The sequence below is a fragment of the Phytophthora parasitica genome (assembly GCF_000247585.1).
Source record: "Phytophthora parasitica INRA-310 unplaced genomic scaffold supercont2.4, whole genome shotgun sequence".
NCBI classification, from domain to species: domain Eukaryota; phylum Oomycota; class Peronosporomycetes; order Peronosporales; family Peronosporaceae; genus Phytophthora; species Phytophthora nicotianae.
Window position 1 is genome coordinate 854,042 of NW_008648990.1, and position 19,255 is coordinate 873,296.

Consider the following 19,255-nt stretch of genomic DNA (forward strand, 5'->3'; position numbering starts at 1 on the left):
TCTCTACAGTCTAAGTACTCCATCTCCATCATGACAGAAGCCATTCTCTCGACGCTTCTCTGTGTCTCAATGCATCCCTTACCAATCAAAAGAAGCCAAAGATGATGTCTGTTCAGTTGATACATTGCGAGAGACGGACGAGGGGGTGACCGCGATGGCAACAGCGACTACTCAAGTACAGGACTGCAGCTCGACCGGATCGGCCAGTCCTCGCTTCCTCACTTTTCATCTTGCCCTTCCCAGCAATCGACGACCGACCCCAGTCACGCAGCTCCGTGCGAAACCTTCAAGATGCACTCGAAGATCCTCGCCGTACTGGGCCTGTGTGTCGCTGCTTCCATCCTGCAGGCAGCCGACGCTCGTGGCAGTGCTTCAGCGGCTCCGCGTCGTCTACTTGGCTCCTATAAGGACTATGGACACCACCCGCGGAAGCACGACCATGACCACGACCGCAAAAAGCATCACCGCCACGACAAGGATTACTACCGTCGTCGTCTAGAAGACAAGGAAAACAAGGCCGCCGAGTCCTCGAGCTACGGCAAATACGACTATGGTCACGATGACCACAAGCACGACGACCACAAGCATAAGCGCTACGGCTACGACGACGACAAGCATGACGATTACAAGCACAAGAGCTACGGCTATGGCGACGACTACAAGCACAAGAGCTACTACGGCTACGGCGACGACTATGAGGGCTATGGCTACAACTATGGGTACAACTATGGCTACAAGAGCTATGGCGGTGACTGCGATGACTACAGCGACGACTACTATGGCCATGGCAACGACTACTACAGCTATGGCAAGGACTACAGCTACGGCTACTACCCCGATTACTACTCGTCCTACGGTAAGGACTACGACGGCTATGGCTACGGCTACTACCCGGACTACTATTCGTCGTATGGATACGGCTACCCTAGCTACGGCTACCCCGATTACGGCTACGGCTACTCCAATTACGGCTACGGCTACCCGGGCTACTCTGGCTATGAGTCTGCCCAAACGAGTGCTGGCGCCGTTGGTGGTGAGAAAGAGCCTGCAACTGTGTCCACGGACGCTGTGGACGCCAAGTCAGTCGAGAAGGAGAGCAAAACGGGGTCGAAAGCAAAATCGTCGAAGGAGACCAAGTCGGATCCTACTGACAAGACGAAGGGCAAATGAAGAAGCTGAAACAAGGCATGCTGTGTGGGAAGAGTAGGTGACGGGTAATGGTGATGTAAGCCCGCGAGGAAAAATTGTAGCGTAGATAAAAGAAGAGGCAGTAGTAATGAATGCAAAGCCAATAGGTATGATCTTGTTTCTTGCTGTACGGTGTGGCTCTTGCATTACTGGATGTATTAGTGGCCGTGCGTTCGTGTAGAAGCTGACGGTCGAGGTTTGAAACAGGGTCTTTGGCGGAGTACACATAATTGAACGCCTTATAGGCGATCGCGTTCGGAAATCGTATTGATTCTGTCATATGGTCTCCATATCGCTGTAGCGCTCACGGTTGCTGTTAAAGATCGGAAATGACAAATCGCTTGGATGTATTTTTTTTTTTGCTACTACTGTACTTAGGTTACGGAGACAGTTACGCAGCTCCCACCGTTCCATTCCGTAGTATTGGCTGCACTGCCATTTTTTTTTTCTCTTTATCGTTTTTAATAATATACAGACATGACTTCACCAATACAGGTGTATTGACATGAAATCGCTTCACGAACACGGTATGTGGCACCGTTGCATGCCCTGATCAATTCGTCGCCCGTTACAACTGCCGTTGTCGTTGCTTGTAGTTCAGCCTCGCAATAGCCATGGGGCATAATGTCTGCACAAACATCCAGCATGGCTGACACACCAGAACGAGTTGACGCTTTAGCCTTCCGCTGTTCTCGTCAAGTATTTCGAGTGTTTTCTCCACACGACACTTGTAGCACATCGGAAAGGTACACAGGACGCAAGTTCCGTCGTAATCATATATACCACTGCCACGCCTTCTTACCAAACCCCGTCTATCGTAACACTGTCTGCAGATGCTCCGAGCTGACGGGTATGCTCGCTGTTGCTGCTTCTGACGCTCGGACCGACAGTTGGCGATATACCATTGTAGTTTCTTCATTTCAACGAGTTTATTAGCGCTCCAACACCCGATATTTGCCCTCCACGTGACAGCCATGACCAATTTGTCTAGAATGAATCCCTGTGTCTCGACGTACGTGTGGATGTAGACGTCCACAGTGCCAGGTTCCTGCTGCTTTAGTATCGTGGCGTACATGACCTTCCCACGGATAACCGTGCCAGACAGCGGAGGACACCGCTGAAGTTTAACTGGCTGCACCACTTCGTATCCGATGCGGTCACCATTTGCTCGAGTCATCGTGCCTGTCGCTGTCAGCGTCACGAAGTCTCGTCGCTTGATCATCGCTTTGAGTGGCCATTTGTGGTTGTACACCATCCTCGTGATGCCAAGGAATCGGAACGGATCAGCTTCGGTTGGGCCCGCTAATTGAGCCAAGACGGCGCAGTCCACGGGTTGCTTCGTGAATAACGCGAGTCGAGTCCTTAAGGCACTCGAGTCTGGAGTTTCGAGGCCGAAGACGATTCCGTCGAGATCACCATTGATCGTTCCGGCCATTAGGAGCACCACGGGATCTTTCCAGTCGCCACCGAGGAGGTTATAGTCTTGGAGCGTGCAGGAGTTGCGCTCCTTGTAAAGTGAAGCATTTTCTTGAGTTTTAAGCAGCTTCCAGCGCGTGTTGTCCAGGTTGGAATGGGGAAGCGGAGTGTGAGACCGGCCGTGTTCTGCCTGATCGTCTTTCTCATCATAGCTGCGCAGCGTGCGATCGAGCAGTTGGAACGCGCGATCGTAGCAGTCCTGCTGCTCTTCGTCTGTCAGCTGCAGAGTCTGGAAGGGATCGCTTCCAGAGACCATCAATAGACTGAAATCCTTGCGTTACGAATGTCCAATTCGGTTGTGGTCTACCTCGAAGTGTTGATTAGACCAAGCCACTTTTGAGAGCGCTCACGTCAAGTGTCGAGTAGACCGATGAGGAGGTGCGACGATGATGATGATGGCAAAATTTCAAGCAGAACCAGAGCTCGCAATCGCAAACCAGAGGTACTAGCAACAGGTGTACCCGGTTTAGGATCGGCCACCGGTACCGAACTTGAGTTGCTCTGGAATCGCTTTTATAGACACAAAAAGATGACAAGGCATACATCTAGAACTTGGCAGTGGTGGGAATGAACGTTATACAGTCGAAACGAGAAGAAACACTTGCTCTACATTTTTTAATAGAGTAAGCATCTTACTACTGTAAAATAAATCCTTGGGGATAAAAAGGACATTAACTGACTCAACATTCTGAGCATGACATACCCGACAGGCCAAAAAAATCCGGCAGACAAAATCGTGCAATTTACAAGCTCTTAAAGTAGATGAAATACTACGCGTATCGAAAACCAGCGTTTTCCTGGCGAAACCTCGTTTTTTTTTTTAGAAAGTGTATGGAAACACCTCATGAAGTCGTTGCAGACATCGCTTCGCGCTTCTTGATATAACGCTGCACCATTTCTTCGCCGTTTTCCACAGTGCCACTGAATCTCCTCCTCAGGACCGCCGGATCCTCGTTCGCAACTACCCACTTGTTGACAAGTTCATTCTGCAAGTACGTCACCATCTTCTTCGTATTGGGGTCTTTCTTCGCTGCATTGAGTATCAGCAGTATGTTTATGTCGTTGTAGCTAGCCTTCATCCCGTCAATTATAGTCTCCTTCTTGTCTGGATGCTGCCGATTGAAATAGTTCAAATACTTAACCCATACCTTGAACTCTGGACTGAGAAGAGTCTTTTCATATGCTCTGTTTAATTGAAAGAACTTAAATGCAGCGCTTGGAGCGTAATTCCATTCCACCCATTGCTTTCGCCACGCCCGCTCGACAGTATTGGCGATGTTCACCGTAGTTGGATTCTGTTTCGCCCTCGCGATCATATTCTCGATTCTCCATTGGTAGGCGATACGAAGCGGTTGAAACCATGATTCCTGCTTTTCCGGGTTTTTCTTGTTGAAGTCCTTGACGTATTCCATCCAGTTCTTGAACAGTGGGTTGCTGAGAAGACCGTCCCCCGCCTGGTCAAGCACAAGCTGAGAAAACGCGACCGCAGGAGTTTCCCCACTCGCGAAAATGCTTCGTATCGTTTTCGTCTGCAATCCGAGTGCAGTGTTTTCCATACTGGGATACTGTTTGGCTGCTTCAAGGATTTGGAGCAGTGGTCGCCCAACGTACTGAGACTCCAAAGACGAGAATATCGCATGCACATCATGAGGGTTGTTTGTGGCGATGGTGTTCATGTACGATACCCACGTGCTAAGAAACGGCTTTTCAGTGAAATCACGCCTTCTGTACAGCCGCAGGAGCAGAGCAACGTCACCGACAGACTTCCCTTTGCTCAGCCACATCTCCAACTGAGCTGATTGTCGTCGCGTCTACTAGTTTCGCCTCTGTAAGAATCGCCGAAACATCTCCGTCTCCAAACTTTTTCGTTAATAGCTCGATCATTGTAGTTTTCTTGTCGGGATACTTTGAGTTATAAACTCGTAAATACTTGGCCAAAGTGTCAAACATTGGGTTCTCCAAATGAAAATATCTGTACATGCCAAGCCCGACCTCCACCAGAGCATCATCGGGTGACTTTCCATCTTTTAGCCAGAACTCCAAAAGATCATCCTCCACCTTAGTGGCAACGGTTTTAGACCCCTTTCTCACTTCTGCTTCCTTTACCAATTCGAGTAGATATTTATCGCTAAAATATTTCGTCAGTGTCTGGGTCATCGACACTGGTTCTTTAGGATGTTTAGCTTTCAAACTGTCGACGTACTTGACCCAAGTGGTGAATTCGGGATGACGGAAAATGTACCTCCTGTTTTCGGCAAGATTAAACAGCTGAAATATCTCATCAGGATCTTTGCGGAGATTGACCCAGTGCTGCATCTGCTCCTCCTCAAGTCTCGTTGCAAGGCTCTTCTCTTCCGGGAATCTCTTGATACTTTTTATCATACCATACAGCTTACTGTCGCCATACCGGGCAGTCAGCGTTTTGATCGCGGAGACTTCCTCTTTCGAGGTTTTACTCAAATCGTCGACGTATTGGAGCCAGGTACTGAACTTGGAGTTGTAGAACAACAAGTCGCCAGCCTTCGTAAGCTGCATCCGCGAGAAGACGATGTCTGGCGATTTTTCCTTGTTGAGCCATTTCTGAAGTTTTTCTGGGGTTATATTCGACGACTTTAACCAGGATTTGAGCTTTTCTGAAGGAGGAACGGAGAGTCCCGTTCTCTCTTCCTCGTTACCATCGACAACAATTCTCAAGAATCTCGTGTCGGAAACCCTAGTCTTGCTGACATTGTAGAAGTCGACCTCGTCGTTAACACTTGACATGGAGCCTGTCGGTTCAGTTGCGCTAATGTCTGCGACGAAATAAATAACGATAGTCAGGCCAACCAGGATGTGGAGATGCATTGTGTCTGGAAAGGAAGTTTTGGAATGAAGAAGTCGCGGGATATAGAGCTTTAACTGCGTGTAATATACCGTCAACATTGTGACGATCAAAACTCATGATCAACGATTACGGGCGGTAACGCGCAACATGTATACTGCACACCAAGGCCTATCTCACGGAAAATCGCTACTATGGATCGGCTATGCTCGCAAGCGTGGCATCATTAGCCGCAGCTTCGTCGAGAAAGCATTCTAATGTCGAGTCAATATCAATTTTACTGGCACAGGTAGGTAGTTTAAACCAAAAACTAAGGTAGGCCGTTAACGCAAGATGCTAAAAAAAAAAGACGAAATTATAATTTACTACTTTTTTGTCCGACTGAACGAGTCAGCCGGTGTTGGAAGACTTAGTTAAGTAGATGTGATAATGATTTTCGAGATAATGCAATGCTATAAGCTAATGTTTTTTATCGACAACTCGCATGAGGTTGGTAAAGATCTGTCGTCACGATGGGTGTCACTTTAATGTCAACCATGCTCCAAGACGGCTCAAAAAATCGCATGGGTCCACGGCAGCAGGCAAATAAGTTTTCCTTATCGCATAGTTTTGGTGGGTTGCTGGCGTTTCAAATGATTTTGCACATATTTCGTCGATATTGTTAAATCTTTCTACAATTGCTTCAAATCGTTTCCCAGAGTATATGCTTATGTCTCGGAAGTCTTTCAATAGTTCAGCTGATCACAAATACAGATGAAGGACAGTCACTAGAATATAAAGTATCCCCATCGTGACCTCAATTGGATTAAAAACAAATACATAAAACACCCATTGGAGGTGTACCTATTTGGGTTATTCTTCTCAGTATAACAAGAAATATATAACCTTCTAGTATTTTGGTGAATCAATGCGGCAACAACTGTCGTAAAAATTATCCTTCAGTCTTTCCAGAATCAACATTTTGCTGAGCAAAGCGAGGCGGGCTACACTTCACCCCTGCCAACCAGGCCTCGGACAATACAGTATTATATTATACTGCACGGCCCGGCGCCCCATAATAATAACTGCAATATGACGAAGAACAATAATAATAATTGTACCAATATCCGTATATTGTACCACCTACCTACCTCTACTCCGTGGTGATGAGCGACGCCGCGTTCCACATGTCACGGTTAACGCGAAGAAACGCCAGCATTTCAAAGTTCGCAGGTAGCATGCACGTCCGCTGAGGCATCACGACGAGCTTACACTGCGAAAAAAGCCGCTCAACTGTGTTCGACGTTGGCGGTACCACCTTCGCCAGCTCGTGAAAGCTCACCGTCGCAGCACCCGCAGTTCGCATCTGCTTTCCTCCTCGTAGAATCTCGCTGGCGTAGTTGCTTGCCGCGCGTTCTTTCCTTTTACCGCTTGTAGCGATTGGCTCTACTATGAATCGCTGCACCGCTCGCAATTCAGACGCAGTGAGCTTTGTGTTGTTGCTAATCTTAACCAAAGCTGACTCAAAAATCGGCGTGTGAACGATCTTCGCAGTCGGACGTAGATGACTTGCCATAACTGGGTAGTCATCAGCTACCTGGTCAAACAGAACGCGAACGTCGGCCATGCTGGTGTTCTCACACTGGAGTGTCTTACACACACTATCCAGTTTCTTGAGTTGCTCTAGCAGAGCGAGAAGCTTCTTGTGGGTCGAACCGTTTGGGATGAACTCTTCAACAGCATCAACCTGTCGAATAGAATCTCGAATTTCTTTGTAGCGGCACACCATTTCAAACGTTGAAGACCAACGAGTAATATTCCGTTTGACAGGTTTTCGATCCGTGAATCTTGCTAGTTCCGCCGCGTTGTTGACATGACATAGCTGCACCATGAGGCTGTTAACTACAGTGAGCTCCGTCTCGTATGAAGCTAAGTACCGGTTCACCGCAAGGTTGTATCGATGACTTGCGCAACCGACCAGTGGTAACTCCAACAACGTAGCAATACGCTGATTTGTCGCGCAATTGTCAGCTACCAGAAAAGCCACCATCGAAATGTCCTTCTTATATAGTGCTAGGACGCGCTTGAACATATCGATGTGTACGTCTGCATCTTAGCTGCCATCATCCAGGGGCGATAGCGACAGCAACCGCTCACGGCGCATACCGCGTACGTAACAAACACCATATATACCAACGTAGTGTGCGGTACCATGCGTCCATCCGTCCCACATGAGTCCAAACAGCTCGCCCAACTCTTTCTCGACCAGCACGCCAACGCTCTTGGAGCATCTTTGCATGTCTAGCTTCAACGCCTTTGACGAAACGGGTTTCCAGGACGACATAGACCTTGTGAGGGGGTCATCAACTTCGGTGAGGAGCATGTTTCTCTCCACTACCCACTGAAGCCACTGGTAGCGACACTTAGCCGCTTCTGAGACGAATCCAAAGCTGGAGAGAGGTGTGGCTGTAGCCAAAGAAGTGTCGTAGGTCTCCTCAAAGTCGGGGTGCTTCAGGTTGAGGTGGGACAGCAGGTTTGAGTAGCCGGTTCCGGCTTGCTGTTTACGGGGAGTACCGCAAAGCTGGCAGCGGTAGTCGCCTTGACCTTTGTCCTCAAAGAAGAATGCGCAAATTTCACGGTTCGGAGCCATCAGGTCGAAATGCAAAGTGAAACTACGTTGCGGAGCAACAGCTCTGTGCTCGTGGCCACCAGTTGTTAGAATGATTGGTTCAAGCCAACCGCGACGCAAATTCACTCAAAACCGGTATTGTATTGGTATTATTGGGACAATATCATATTGTATTGATTTTGGTCTAGTCCAATAATAAATAATTGTAGCCAGACAATACAGTAATTATTGTATTGATATTATTTTTTCCGACCCCTGCTGCCAACACCTGCGTAAATAGCCCCGTTCGTGGGGCTACGCATGGCTTGTATGGTAAGACTACTAGATCGACCTAGCTGGCATACACTTTTTACGTTGCGAGCTACTAGAAATACTTGTCAGTGATTCAGTCACCCTTGAACGTGATTAGTATATGTAAAGCATAGGCATCTGTTAGTAGAACCCTTGATTCTGCTATCCATAGTAAGACCGTTTTAGTGGAGATTGCCCCACCAACGGGCGATGCATGTTCGGACATTATGGACACTATACAGTTATAAAAAAGGAAACCCATCCAAGTAGCCACACTCATTGCAGACCGATAGCTCGACATTTTTTTTCGACATGCAGAACAACGCCTCTGCGTCATGCGGAGTGTCAGCCCTAAAACGGGGTCAGAGAATTCAGTGGGCACTGCATATACTCGTAAGAAGGTGCACGGCATTCTCAATTATCCTTCTCATAATCCATTCGATTGGGTATAAATGCACAATGATATTTGCTTCATTTTGAGCTTATAATCTGCTAGTTTATACCGTTTGAATCTGGAGGTGTTTCGTCACCAATTAGATAAACAAAGCGACGAACTGTGACGGTTCTCCTTTAGCTCATGGAATGTCCTCGCTGGATGGACGGCGATTTTTTGTTGTTGTTGTTGTAGTCCTCGCGAATGGAAGCAGCTTAGGCTTCGACACGCCGACAGAGAAAAAAAAAAAACTGCGTAGGTATGAGAGCTCGCGACCAAAGTTCGGTAGCGGTTAACTATCCGCCGTAAAAATTGCTCTAAAGAAGCTGAACATGCAGCTTATATTTTTAGAAAAAAAATGAAAACAATTATTTTCGGGCCCAGACTGCCACCGACCTACCACAAAAAATATTACTGGAGACGACGCCAATTATCAAAACAAATGGCAAACGTTTTGCTGCATGCCTCGTTTTCATAGCGCCTCACATAAGGTAGTGGCTCGCCACCCGCTTTCCAGCTGAAATTCAGCACGTGTATTAATAGAATGATGTAGTTTGGAAAGGATTGGTTTTTGGGGGGTAGGCCTACCAAGAAGATACATGTACACGTACTTTGGAGTAGGATACGTTGGAGCATTTCTGGGATGAGAACGAGAGCTTACTACTGTGGTTGGGTATTCTCTTCTTCGTTGCGACAATATGAAAGCTGCTCTAACCTTTGTGTTTTACACACCGCGGCTGGGCTGGTGAGCAGTTCTTACTGAAATGCCCACTTCCTGGGTGGAAGGACTTACCAAATTCGATGTCACAGGATCCTACGTCGCATAGTTAACGGCCAAGCACCTCCCAAAAGCCAACAAAAAAAACTGCGCAATATCACCACCTCCAACATTAGAAAAGAAACTGCATTGTTCTCCAATAAATAACGCGTTGTAACTTGCTATCCCCACCCTCTACTTGTGCTAATACCGGCATTGCGCTCCCAACGATCGAACTCGACGGAAAGTATTTGCAGCGCGGTTTGCGCGAGTTCTGGTCGCGTGATGTATCCGTCCCTCATCGCGTGGTTGTCTATTAACTGGCAGCCGTCTACTCTTCCTCCTCTTCATCGTCTTCCGAGATTGCATTGAGTCCCGTGGTCGATGTGCTAGACGGGGAGCTGGCGATCTCTGCTGCCACACCGGTAAATGAGCGCCGCATGTACGAGATTTCCTGTGAAGCGAGAAATAATGTTAGAGTGGGCACAGCGTTGCATTGTTGCAGCCGGTTGGTTGCATACCTCGAGAATGAGTTGGGCCATCTCGTCGTCGGCGTCGAGCGAGACGAAGGAGCTGAGCTGCAACTGGGCGTTGTTGCTGGGGCAGGCGGTCTCCATGGTTGGTAGATTTGATGGTACGTTGGCAACCGACGGTAAAACACTAAATGCACCAACTCAAAATCTATGAGTTGGAGTGTGGGGAGGAAACTGCTCCACTCGTTCGTTCGAAAAGTGAGTGTTGCCACACTAAGTACGAGCGAGACATGACGACGTCATTCATCGTCTCGCTTCTGCACTTCGAGTACGATTTTGACCAATGAATAAATTTATTCAAGATTTTGGCGAATTGGCGGCTGTCAGACTTTCTCTTTTCAGCCAATAGAAGAGAGATGTGAGTAGCCGCGTCACAGATTGGCGTACTCTGCTTGGGGGAAAGAAACGATACGTCATTTCTGGTGGCTTCGGAAGAAGGGCGACGTCATTAACGGCTGTGACGCGCCTTGAAGTGGATATTGGATCTCATGGCGCGATACTTGCTCGCCGAATAACAGCCTGAAGCAGCACTTACTGTGCTATCAGGCTATAGGAAATGAGCTCTTGACGCCGGTCCTCCGCGCGTGCTTCGCTGTCCCCTACTTGCAGTAGAGCAGGGTCCAAATCTGGCGGCATATCGACGTGACGCTTGAAGTCTGGGGGTAACATTCAGAATCGATATTGAATTGATACTTGGAAGGTCGATTTTGGGCACGCACAAAGGCCTGTACGAGTCTGTACGACTGTAAATGGGCAATAAATAGTAGAATGGGCTCACTTCGTAGATGTTCTTCAATTAAATTTGTTTGCCTAAGTGATTGGGCTAATAGTAGTAATTGGTAGAAGGAGGAGGAGGATAGTTCAAGTAATAGTCGTTGGCGTTCACATGGTGGCCTTATGCTATAGTTGTAGTTTAAGATTTGGTAGCCTTGGTAGGTTGTCGAGTGCCGAGAAGGAAGTGAGATGAAACATGAGAGAATGAGGACGGGTGAACCATGGAGCTGCGGTCTGTGTCATCGCGATAAATTTCCGGCAAATGACTAATAGTGGAAATATGAATCGTCGACAGAATGCTACCTATCATCAAAGAAGAGTTCCGCAAGCGTTCGCTGCATTCGCGGTTATGGGCCAGACTGTCGTTAAGGCAGATGGTCTAACACGGACAAGCACCGCTCGATACAAGCGCATCGAGTTGCCCGAGGATTACATTAGTATGATGAGGAGTGCACGGAGTGCGGTGGTCACAGTGGAAAACACGATCACGACTAATACCGGCCGCAAGCTATCGGCTATGGTGTTGGAGTGGTGGCTGTAAGGATGACGAACCAAGAAGCTACCACGATCCAAAGAAATACGAACGAAACATGGATACTAGGACTCTGCTTGTATCGACAGTTCAGTGTGAGCCCAACCATACAGATATTTTGGGATCCTGAAAATGGGCACATGAATTATCAGCCGCAATCTTTTGAGTGGATTATGACACTTTTGAGAGGGTGTGGTTAGGGAATGATGCCCTTGCGTCATCATTAGCCCGTCTTTAATTAGAATTCCTGCGACGTGTGTTGCGCTTTTGTCCACCATCAAGGGAAACCGCACAATGCGATCGCCTCAACGCGGCGCTCACTGTACGACACAGTGTTCCTGGCGCCAGGAGGGCAAGGAATTACCAACAGGAACGATGTAAAGAGGGGCAGTCGAGGATACAACATGTGCATTCATAACAGCAGCCATCACGGCCATCAAACCCTTGAGTGCGCTCCTCTGTAGGCTGCACGCTTACATGATGCTGGCCACCTCCGTCGTCTCCAGGACAATAGGGCGGTCCACCACGATCTCTTCTTCCTTGGTCATAATCGGGTACGTGGCGTCCGTAGCGATGCCGCATTGGTTGTTCTTGTTGCGGCTCATCATGATGTAGCCCTTCATGCCCCAGGAATCACCCCACGAGTTCTTAACGAGCCAGTAGTCCTTCTTCTTGTAAACGCCATAGCCAGCGGCCGCCACGCCGTGGTCCAGCGCATCGGGGGCGTTGCCACACAGCGGCCAGCTGTACACGCCGTGGCGGTACAACTGGAACGTGAAGCTGCTGGCGTCGATGGCCACCGCCTGTACACCTTTAGTGGCAATGGCGGCCTGTAGAGCAGCTTCATCACCGGACGTGACATTGGCGTACGAAGTGAAGTGGCCAATGGCCTTGTCGTCCTTGGCGTTGCATACGCCCTTGGACTCGGCCGTGTACTCGTAGTCCTCCTCGCGGTCGATCTTTCCCTTGTGGTTGTTGATGATCTCTTCGTACCCCTCACTCATCTCACCCCCATGGTTGCAGGTATCAATGCCATTAAGGGTACAGTCCACGAGCTCTTGCTCCGAGAACGACTCAAGCGTGCCGGTGCTCAGAGCATAGGCGCATTCCATGGCCGCCACGGCCGAGAAGGCCCAGCACGAGCCACACTGGCCCTGGTTCTTCACGGGCGTGACAGTGTTATGCTCACGCCAGTCCCAAGTGGCTGGAAGATCCTCGATGTTGTCAGGTTTGACGAACGTTTCAGACGCCCTCGAGGCCTTGGAGACGCTGGCTCGGTAGCTCAGTAGCTGTTTGTACTCAGCGTCCGTGAGGTCCGCAAGCTCGTTGAGCCCCAGCGTGAAGCTGTGCTCTCCGCGCTCGTAGGCCGCGTTGTGCATCTGGATGCGCTCCAGATTGGTCGCGAAGGCACGGAAGCGCTGCTGCACCAGGTCCTGATCATAGGTGTCGTAGCGGTAGCTCTTCTCGTAGTCCAGAGCGTAGTCCACGAATGCTTCCCACGTCTGCTGCTCCGAGGCACTCAACGACGACGGGAGATCGGTAGTCAGTGCACTGGCGGGGGCGAACGCTGCCGTGGCAGCAAGGAGCAGCGACGTGAACACCTTCATCTTTTCTGATTCTCTTTGTGTTTCTTGGACAAGATCGGAAAATCCCCCTTTGTATTTTTAGACTTGACAATTGTAGGGTAATAGGTAACTCTAATAGAGGGAGGGGGCTTGTATTAGGAGATCAAGTTGAAGTTCACGTAAAACCGGGCATGCGGGGCAGTACGGATGCAAGTCGTAACCTCATAATTGATCTTCGCTTACCTTGGTTATACAATTCATCTGGTTTATCTCAGCCCATTGCTCATCTTACATAGCTTAAGTGATCATACGTTTTAGACGGAAGCAGACGCCAGCTTCTTGGTCTCCTTGATGACCGCCGCCTGCTGAAGCAGTACTCGCTCGTAATCAGACGGCATCACACGCATGAACTTGTGCACCGACGCGTCCCAGTTGTCCAGCACCTTCTGCGCCTTCGGCGACTGCGTACGCTCCAAGTGCTTGGTGATGAGAGCCTTGACCTCCTGAATCTCAGCATCCGACGCCGTCTCAGTCAACGGACCGACGCCCACCATGCCCATGTTGCACTTCTCCTGGAACGTCTGGTCCTCGTCGAAGATGTAGGCGATACCACCAGACATACCAGCGGCAAAGTTACGGCCAGTCGAACCCAGGACAACCACGCGACCCCCCGTCATGTACTCGCATCCGTGGTCACCCACGCCCTCAACGACAGCCTTGACACCAGAGTTACGCACGCAGAAGCGCTCACCAGCCTTGCCCGAGAAGTAAGCCTCGCCACTGGTAGCACCGTACAGCACGGCGTTGCCGACAATCACGTTCTCCGGGTTGGCACGTTCCGAGAAGTCCTCGCCCGGGAACACCGACACTTCACCGCCTGACAGAGCCTTACCAACGTAGTCGTTCGAGTCACCCTCCAGGTCGAGACGCACGCCCTTGGCCAGACCGAACGCCAGACTTTGGCCACCGTGGCCCTTGAGCTTCAGGTGAATCGTTCCGTCGGGCAGACCCTCCTCGCCGTAGCGCTTGCAGACCTCGTGCGACAGCGTGGCACCGAGCGTGCGGTCCAGGTTAGTAGCAACGTCCTCGACGACAACAGGCGTCTTGTTCTCCAGAGCAGCCTTAGCCTTCTCGATCAGACGCATGTCGATGCACTTCTCGACCTCGTGGTCCTGCTCCATCTCCTTCTTCACGCCAGCGCCCTCGTTCAGCGTGCTAGCATTGATGAGAAGTGGAGAGAGATCCAACTTGCGGCTCTTGTAGTGCAGCGCGTCCTGGTTCACCTTCAACAGATCAGCACGGCCAATCAAGTCGTCGAGCTTGCGGAAACCCAGGCGGCGCATGTAGTCCTGCACCTCTTCAGCCAGCATGAACATGAAGTTGACCACGTGCTCGGGCTGGCCCTGGAACTTCTTACGCAGCTCCGGGTCCTGAGTGGCAACACCCACAGGGCATGTGTTCAAGTGGCACTTGCGCATCATGATGCAGCCAAGAGCGATCAGCGGACCCGTAGCAAAGCCGAACTCCTCAGCACCAAGCAACGCAGCGACCATCACATCGCGACCAGTCTTCAGCTGGCCATCGGTCTGCAGCTTCACACGCGAACGCAAGTCGTTAAGCACCAGCGTCTGCTGCGTCTCAGCGAGTCCCAATTCCCACGGAAGACCGCCATTCTTCACACCAGTCCACACAGCAGCACCGGTACCGCCGTCGTGACCTGAAACGGTAATGTGGTCCGATTTGGCCTTGGCAACACCAGCAGCCACCACACCAACGCCAACCTCCGACACCAACTTCACAGACACCTCAGCCGACGGGTTCGAGTGCTTCAAGTCGTGAATCAGCTGAGCCAAATCCTCGATCGAGTAAATGTCGTGGTGAGGCGGTGGCGAGATCAGACCCACGCCAGGCGTAGTGTGACGCATGGATCCAATGTAGTCGCTGACCTTGTGACCAGGCAGCTCACCACCTTCACCAGGCTTGGCGCCTTGGGCCATCTTGATCTGCAGCTGATCGGCATTAGTCAGGTAGTTCATCGTCACACCGAAACGACCCGAAGCCACCTGCTTGATGGCCGAACGACGAAGGTTGGGAGGGCCACCAGCCTTAGTAAAGCGTTTGACGTCCTCGCCACCTTCGCCGGTGTTACTGCGTCCACCAATCGTGTTCATCGCAACAGCCAGAGCCTCGTGCGTCTCCTGCGAGATACTGCCCAGACTCATAGCGCCTGTGTTAAAGCGCTTGACAATGTCAGCGACGCTCTCCATCTCCTCGATTTTCGGCATCTTGTCCTCGTCGACGAACTTGAAGTCCAGAAGGCCACGCAGGTTCACGCGCTTGCAGAGTTCGTTGGTCTCCTCGACATACTGCGCGTAAGCCTCGCGCGAGTTCTCACGCGCAGCACGCTGCAGCGCCACAATGTTCTTGGGCGAGTTGTAGTGAATCTCCGAGTCGTTACGGAAGTGGTAGCTGCCAGGGTTGCGGATCAGAGGCAGCATGTCCGAGTGCAATGGGTATCCAGCCTCGTGGAAGCGAGAGATGTCCGTGTACAGCGCTTCAAAGTCCGTTCCCTGGATACGCGAGTTCGTGCCTTCAAAGCACATGCTGATAATGTCGTCACCCAGACCCACAGCCTCGAACACTTGCGCACCCTTGTACGATTGAAGCGTGGAGATACCCATCTTAGACATGACCTTGAGGATACCCTTGCCCACAGCCGCACGGTACTTGTCAAACACTTCCGAGTTGGCCATCTCCTTCTTCGAGTGAGCGTAGAGCAGACCTTCATCGTTCATCTTGTTCAGAGCCATCTCAGCCATGTGCGGGTTGATGGCATCAGCGCCGAAACCCAACAGGGTGCAGAAGTCGTGCACCTCCTTGGCGTCACCGCACTCTGCGAACAGAGCCACACTGGTACGCTGCTGGGTACGCAGCAAGTGCTGGTGCACGGCACCGACAGCGAGCAGCGACGGCACCGGGTAACGGTTCACACCAGCGAGCTTGTCAGACAGCACGATAATAGGAGCCTTCTCGTTCACCAGCGCATCAGTAGCTTGTTCACATAGTCGGTAAAGAGCCTCAACGAGGCCGCGAGCGCCACTGCCCGCAGCGAACGTGGCATCCAGGACCTTGGGCGTCCAGTCGGCGTTGTTGGTGCTCTTCAGAGCGCCCATCTCAGCGTTCGACATGACCGGATGCTCCACCATCAGGCGCTTGGCGTGTTCAGCAGTTGCGTCCAGGACATTGGCAGCAGGACCCACGGGGCACATCAAACTCATGACCAACTCCTCACGGATGGGGTCAATCGGAGGGTTCGTCACCTGTGCGAACAGCTGCTTGAAGTACTCGAAAGGCAGCTTGGGCTGTTCCGACAGCACAGCCAGCGGCGCGTCGTTACCCATGCTACCCAGCGATTCCTTGCCGTGAATACCCATCGGCATCATAAGCAGGTCCATCGTCTCCGTCGTGTAGCCAAACATGTTCAAACGACGGTTAAGCTCGGCGTAGTTCGGTCGGCGCTTCTGTTGCGCTGCCTCCTTCTTGGTCGCAGTCAACTCCGAAAGCGACACGAGGTTCTCGTCCAGCCACTTCTTGAAAGGACGGCTCTCACTCACAGACTTCTTGACCTCGTCGTCCGATACGATCATACCGCGCTCAAAGTCCACCAGGAACATTTTGCCGGGCTCTAGACGACGCTTGTACTTGATGTCCTTCTCCGGCAGGTGTTCCAGCACACCAATCTCACTGGAAAGGAGAACGTGGTCATCCTTGGTGACGTAGTATCGACTCGGGCGCAGACCGTTGCGGTCCAGCGTGGCGCCAATGTACTTGCCGTCCGTGAACGCCATCATGGCCGGTCCATCCCACGGCTCCATGAGCAACGACTGGTACTTGTACATGTCCTTCTTGTGTGGGGCGATGAGCGGGTCGTTCTGCCAGGCCTCGGGGATCATCATCATCATTCCCTCAGGTAGAGAACGGTTGCAGGAGCTGGCCTTTGTGAGGATCTCCAGCACAGCGTCAAAGTTACCAGAGTCCGACTTGGAGTCCGAGCATACAGGAAGCAGGTCCGACGTGCGGTTGCCAAAGTACGAGCTGTGCAAAGTGCCACCACGAGCATACATCCAGTTCTTGTTGCCACGCAGAGTGTTGATTTCGCCATTGTGGCACATGATGCGGTTGGGCTGGGCGCGATCCCAGGACGGGAACGTATTGGTCGAGAAACGCGAGTGTACCAGCGCCACATAGGACGTGAAGTCCTTGGCGGACAGGTCGTCGTAGTACTCGAAGAGCTGCTCGGGCGTGAGCTGGCCCTTGTAGGTGATAGTACGGTTACTCAGCGAGTTGACGTAAAAGTCCGAGAATTTCTTTTCGTTCACGGATGTGACCACATTACGTAGTCGCAGGAGTTCCTTCTCAAAGTCGTCTCCCGAGAGATTGGGGTTCTCGTTGAGCACCATTACCTGCTCGACGTGAGGCTCAGAGGCCAGTGAAGTGGCTCCCAGTGTGTTGGACGTCGTGGGCATGGCTCTCCAGCCCACGACCTTGAGACCCATGGCCTCAGCCATATCATCGAACGTCTTCTTGGCCAACGGGATGTCGTTGGGAGCGTTCTTGTTGAAGAAGACGTTGCCCACAGCATACTTCTCCTTCTCGAGGGTCAGCAGCTTAGCGGCGGCGCCGAATTCGCCGTCCTTGACTACGCGCTGGACGAACTCATGGGGCAAAGCGACCAACATTCCTGCGCCGTCTCCGGACGCGGGATCGCAGCCGCAGCCACCGCGGTGGGACATACGGACAAGCATCTCGTTGGCCTGTACAACGGTGGAGCGCGACGGCTTCTTCTTAAGACTGGCGATCATACCGACTCCGCAACTGTCCTTCTCCTCAAGCTGGCGGTACAGGCCTTTCTGTTGGAAGATGGCGCGCTTGTCGGCGCCCTCGCCCGGGATGGAGCGGAAGCCACGGACGCCATTAGAACGACGAGGCGCGAGCGCAGAGAGGCGGCTGGAAAGACCGGAAGTTGATGAGAGGGTGGCGGCGCGGCGGTGGATACGGAACATGCGGGCAATGCGGAAGTGAGCGCTTGACCGGCGCGGCGCAAAATGCGGAATGCCGACGTCGAAGCAGCACACGGTACTTTGCGATTCAGGAATGAATTGTGACATTGAAGAGGAGACCACCAGAAGACTGAAGAAAAGTTGTGGACCGCAATAAGTAGTGCAAAAGATTACAAATTCTAGGTTACTTGTCTTTATGGAACACGATCTTTTGCCTTTTCTTTACGCCTGTTGGTTAGAAACGAGTGGAGGAGCAGTACCGTGGCCACTCTCAATGAGTATCAAAAGGAGAGGAAGACGTTTTCTTATAGACGTTGTGCCATTTATAGTGAAACCACACAACGAGTGCAGGCTATAACGTGGCTAACAGCGATAGCGGTGCAGCCAGCAGAAACCAGTGCAGCGGTGCCATCCTGGTGCATTCCGCCGTGACCCAGTGTCGGCCTTGCACGTCGGTTGATTCCTCACTTCACAAGCATAGAAACCCATCCTCCTGCTTGCGCAAAAGGGGCCTCCAGATGACAATTTCACTTGGTCTCAGTATGGCAGCTGTTAAGTACATGCAAGTACAGTGTACACTCGCCAATGTTGCTCCAAGAGATGGTCCCCAAGGCATCCGACAAGTCTTGGAAATGGTCCCCAAGGCCTGCATCAGCCTCAATTGTCTGATGAATGGTACTGCGGCGTGGACCAGTCCTGCTCGATTGGACAAACGCCTCTCAAAGGCGATGCCGTCCACCATGCACCCTTTTCAAGGAATACCTTTGGATTGGAATATGCGCCGTAGCCATCTTGCAGTATTTGTGTTAACAGCGGCTGGCAGTGATTGCAATACAACTTGCGCCAGGATGAGAGCGGCGAATTGCAGTGGTGAACTGCAAGACGGCGTCGTCGGCTGAGTCTCGGTTTGGCTGGCTCGCAGAGCTTCAAGCGGACAAGTTCCAGGACAACCGCGACCGAAGCTCAACCAGCATTCGGGGGAGCAATCCGCGCTGAATTGCGCCAGCCGCGTGCAGATGTCGTAGAGGCGTTAAACCAGTTCCGGTGCGAGCGCAGCTTCAAGCACGAGGATCCACATGCGACGGGCGGAGGGGATTTGCCCCGGCTTGCGGTTGTTGCAGTTGCAGCGACGTCAGGAAAGCTCTGCTGGTCTGTTGGGCCCAATGTATTTCGCGCGCCGTGGTTGCACGGCACTCGGTCATTGGCAGACAACCAGC

General features: G+C 51.4%; 10 protein-coding genes across 10 annotated transcripts; 3 read left to right on the forward strand and 7 right to left on the reverse strand.

The window, feature by feature from the left end:
* The first annotated feature begins 59 nt into the window (after positions 1-59).
* PPTG_03232 (hypothetical protein) lies at positions 60-1,309 on the forward strand. The gene has a single exon (XM_008895911.1). It carries the CDS (start codon positions 292-294, stop codon positions 1,168-1,170), a length of 879 nt encoding a protein of 292 aa, XP_008894159.1. The 5' UTR covers positions 60-291; the 3' UTR covers positions 1,171-1,309.
* Positions 1,310-1,756: 447 nt separating this feature from the next.
* PPTG_03233 (hypothetical protein) lies at positions 1,757-2,920 on the reverse strand (the record flags this gene model as incomplete). The annotated part of the gene is made up of 1 exon (XM_008895912.1): positions 1,757-2,920. One exon carries the CDS (start codon positions 2,918-2,920, stop codon positions 1,757-1,759), a length of 1,164 nt encoding a protein of 387 aa, XP_008894160.1.
* A 586-nt stretch (positions 2,921-3,506) lies between these two features.
* On the reverse strand, positions 3,507-5,508 carry PPTG_21237 (hypothetical protein; the record flags this gene model as incomplete). The annotated part of the gene is made up of 2 exons (XM_008896490.1): positions 3,507-4,356; positions 4,421-5,508. The coding sequence occupies 2 exons, from the start codon at positions 5,506-5,508 to the stop codon at positions 3,507-3,509; spliced, it is 1,938 nt and encodes a 645-aa protein (XP_008894738.1).
* A 1,109-nt stretch (positions 5,509-6,617) lies between these two features.
* PPTG_03236 (hypothetical protein) lies at positions 6,618-7,556 on the reverse strand (the record flags this gene model as incomplete). The annotated part of the gene is made up of 1 exon (XM_008895913.1): positions 6,618-7,556. The coding sequence occupies one exon, from the start codon at positions 7,554-7,556 to the stop codon at positions 6,618-6,620; it is 939 nt and encodes a 312-aa protein (XP_008894161.1).
* A 21-nt stretch (positions 7,557-7,577) lies between these two features.
* Positions 7,578-8,114, reverse strand: PPTG_03237 (hypothetical protein; the record flags this gene model as incomplete). Its single annotated transcript, XM_008895914.1, has 1 exon — positions 7,578-8,114. One exon carries the CDS (start codon positions 8,112-8,114, stop codon positions 7,578-7,580), a length of 537 nt encoding a protein of 178 aa, XP_008894162.1.
* Positions 8,115-9,683: 1,569 nt separating this feature from the next.
* On the reverse strand, positions 9,684-10,295 carry PPTG_03238 (hypothetical protein). Its single transcript, XM_008895915.1, has 2 exons — positions 10,096-10,295; positions 9,684-10,028 (listed from the first exon to the last, which is right to left on the reverse strand). The coding sequence occupies exons 1-2, from the start codon at positions 10,189-10,191 to the stop codon at positions 9,906-9,908; spliced, it is 219 nt and encodes a 72-aa protein (XP_008894163.1). The 5' UTR covers positions 10,192-10,295; the 3' UTR covers positions 9,684-9,905.
* Positions 10,296-11,230: 935 nt separating this feature from the next.
* PPTG_21238 (hypothetical protein) lies at positions 11,231-11,422 on the forward strand (the record flags this gene model as incomplete). The annotated part of the gene is made up of 1 exon (XM_008896491.1): positions 11,231-11,422. The coding sequence occupies one exon, from the start codon at positions 11,231-11,233 to the stop codon at positions 11,420-11,422; it is 192 nt and encodes a 63-aa protein (XP_008894739.1).
* A 464-nt stretch (positions 11,423-11,886) lies between these two features.
* Positions 11,887-13,020, reverse strand: PPTG_03239 (hypothetical protein; the record flags this gene model as incomplete). Its single annotated transcript, XM_008895916.1, has 1 exon — positions 11,887-13,020. The coding sequence occupies one exon, from the start codon at positions 13,018-13,020 to the stop codon at positions 11,887-11,889; it is 1,134 nt and encodes a 377-aa protein (XP_008894164.1).
* A 272-nt stretch (positions 13,021-13,292) lies between these two features.
* On the reverse strand, positions 13,293-18,041 carry PPTG_03240 (hypothetical protein; the record flags this gene model as incomplete). The annotated part of the gene is made up of 1 exon (XM_008895917.1): positions 13,293-18,041. One exon carries the CDS (start codon positions 18,039-18,041, stop codon positions 13,293-13,295), a length of 4,749 nt encoding a protein of 1,582 aa, XP_008894165.1.
* Positions 18,042-18,556: 515 nt separating this feature from the next.
* On the forward strand, positions 18,557-19,034 carry PPTG_21239 (hypothetical protein; the record flags this gene model as incomplete). Its single annotated transcript, XM_008896492.1, has 2 exons — positions 18,557-18,713; positions 18,907-19,034. 2 exons carry the CDS (start codon positions 18,557-18,559, stop codon positions 19,032-19,034), a joined length of 285 nt encoding a protein of 94 aa, XP_008894740.1.
* Between the last annotated feature and the right edge of the window lie 221 nt (positions 19,035-19,255).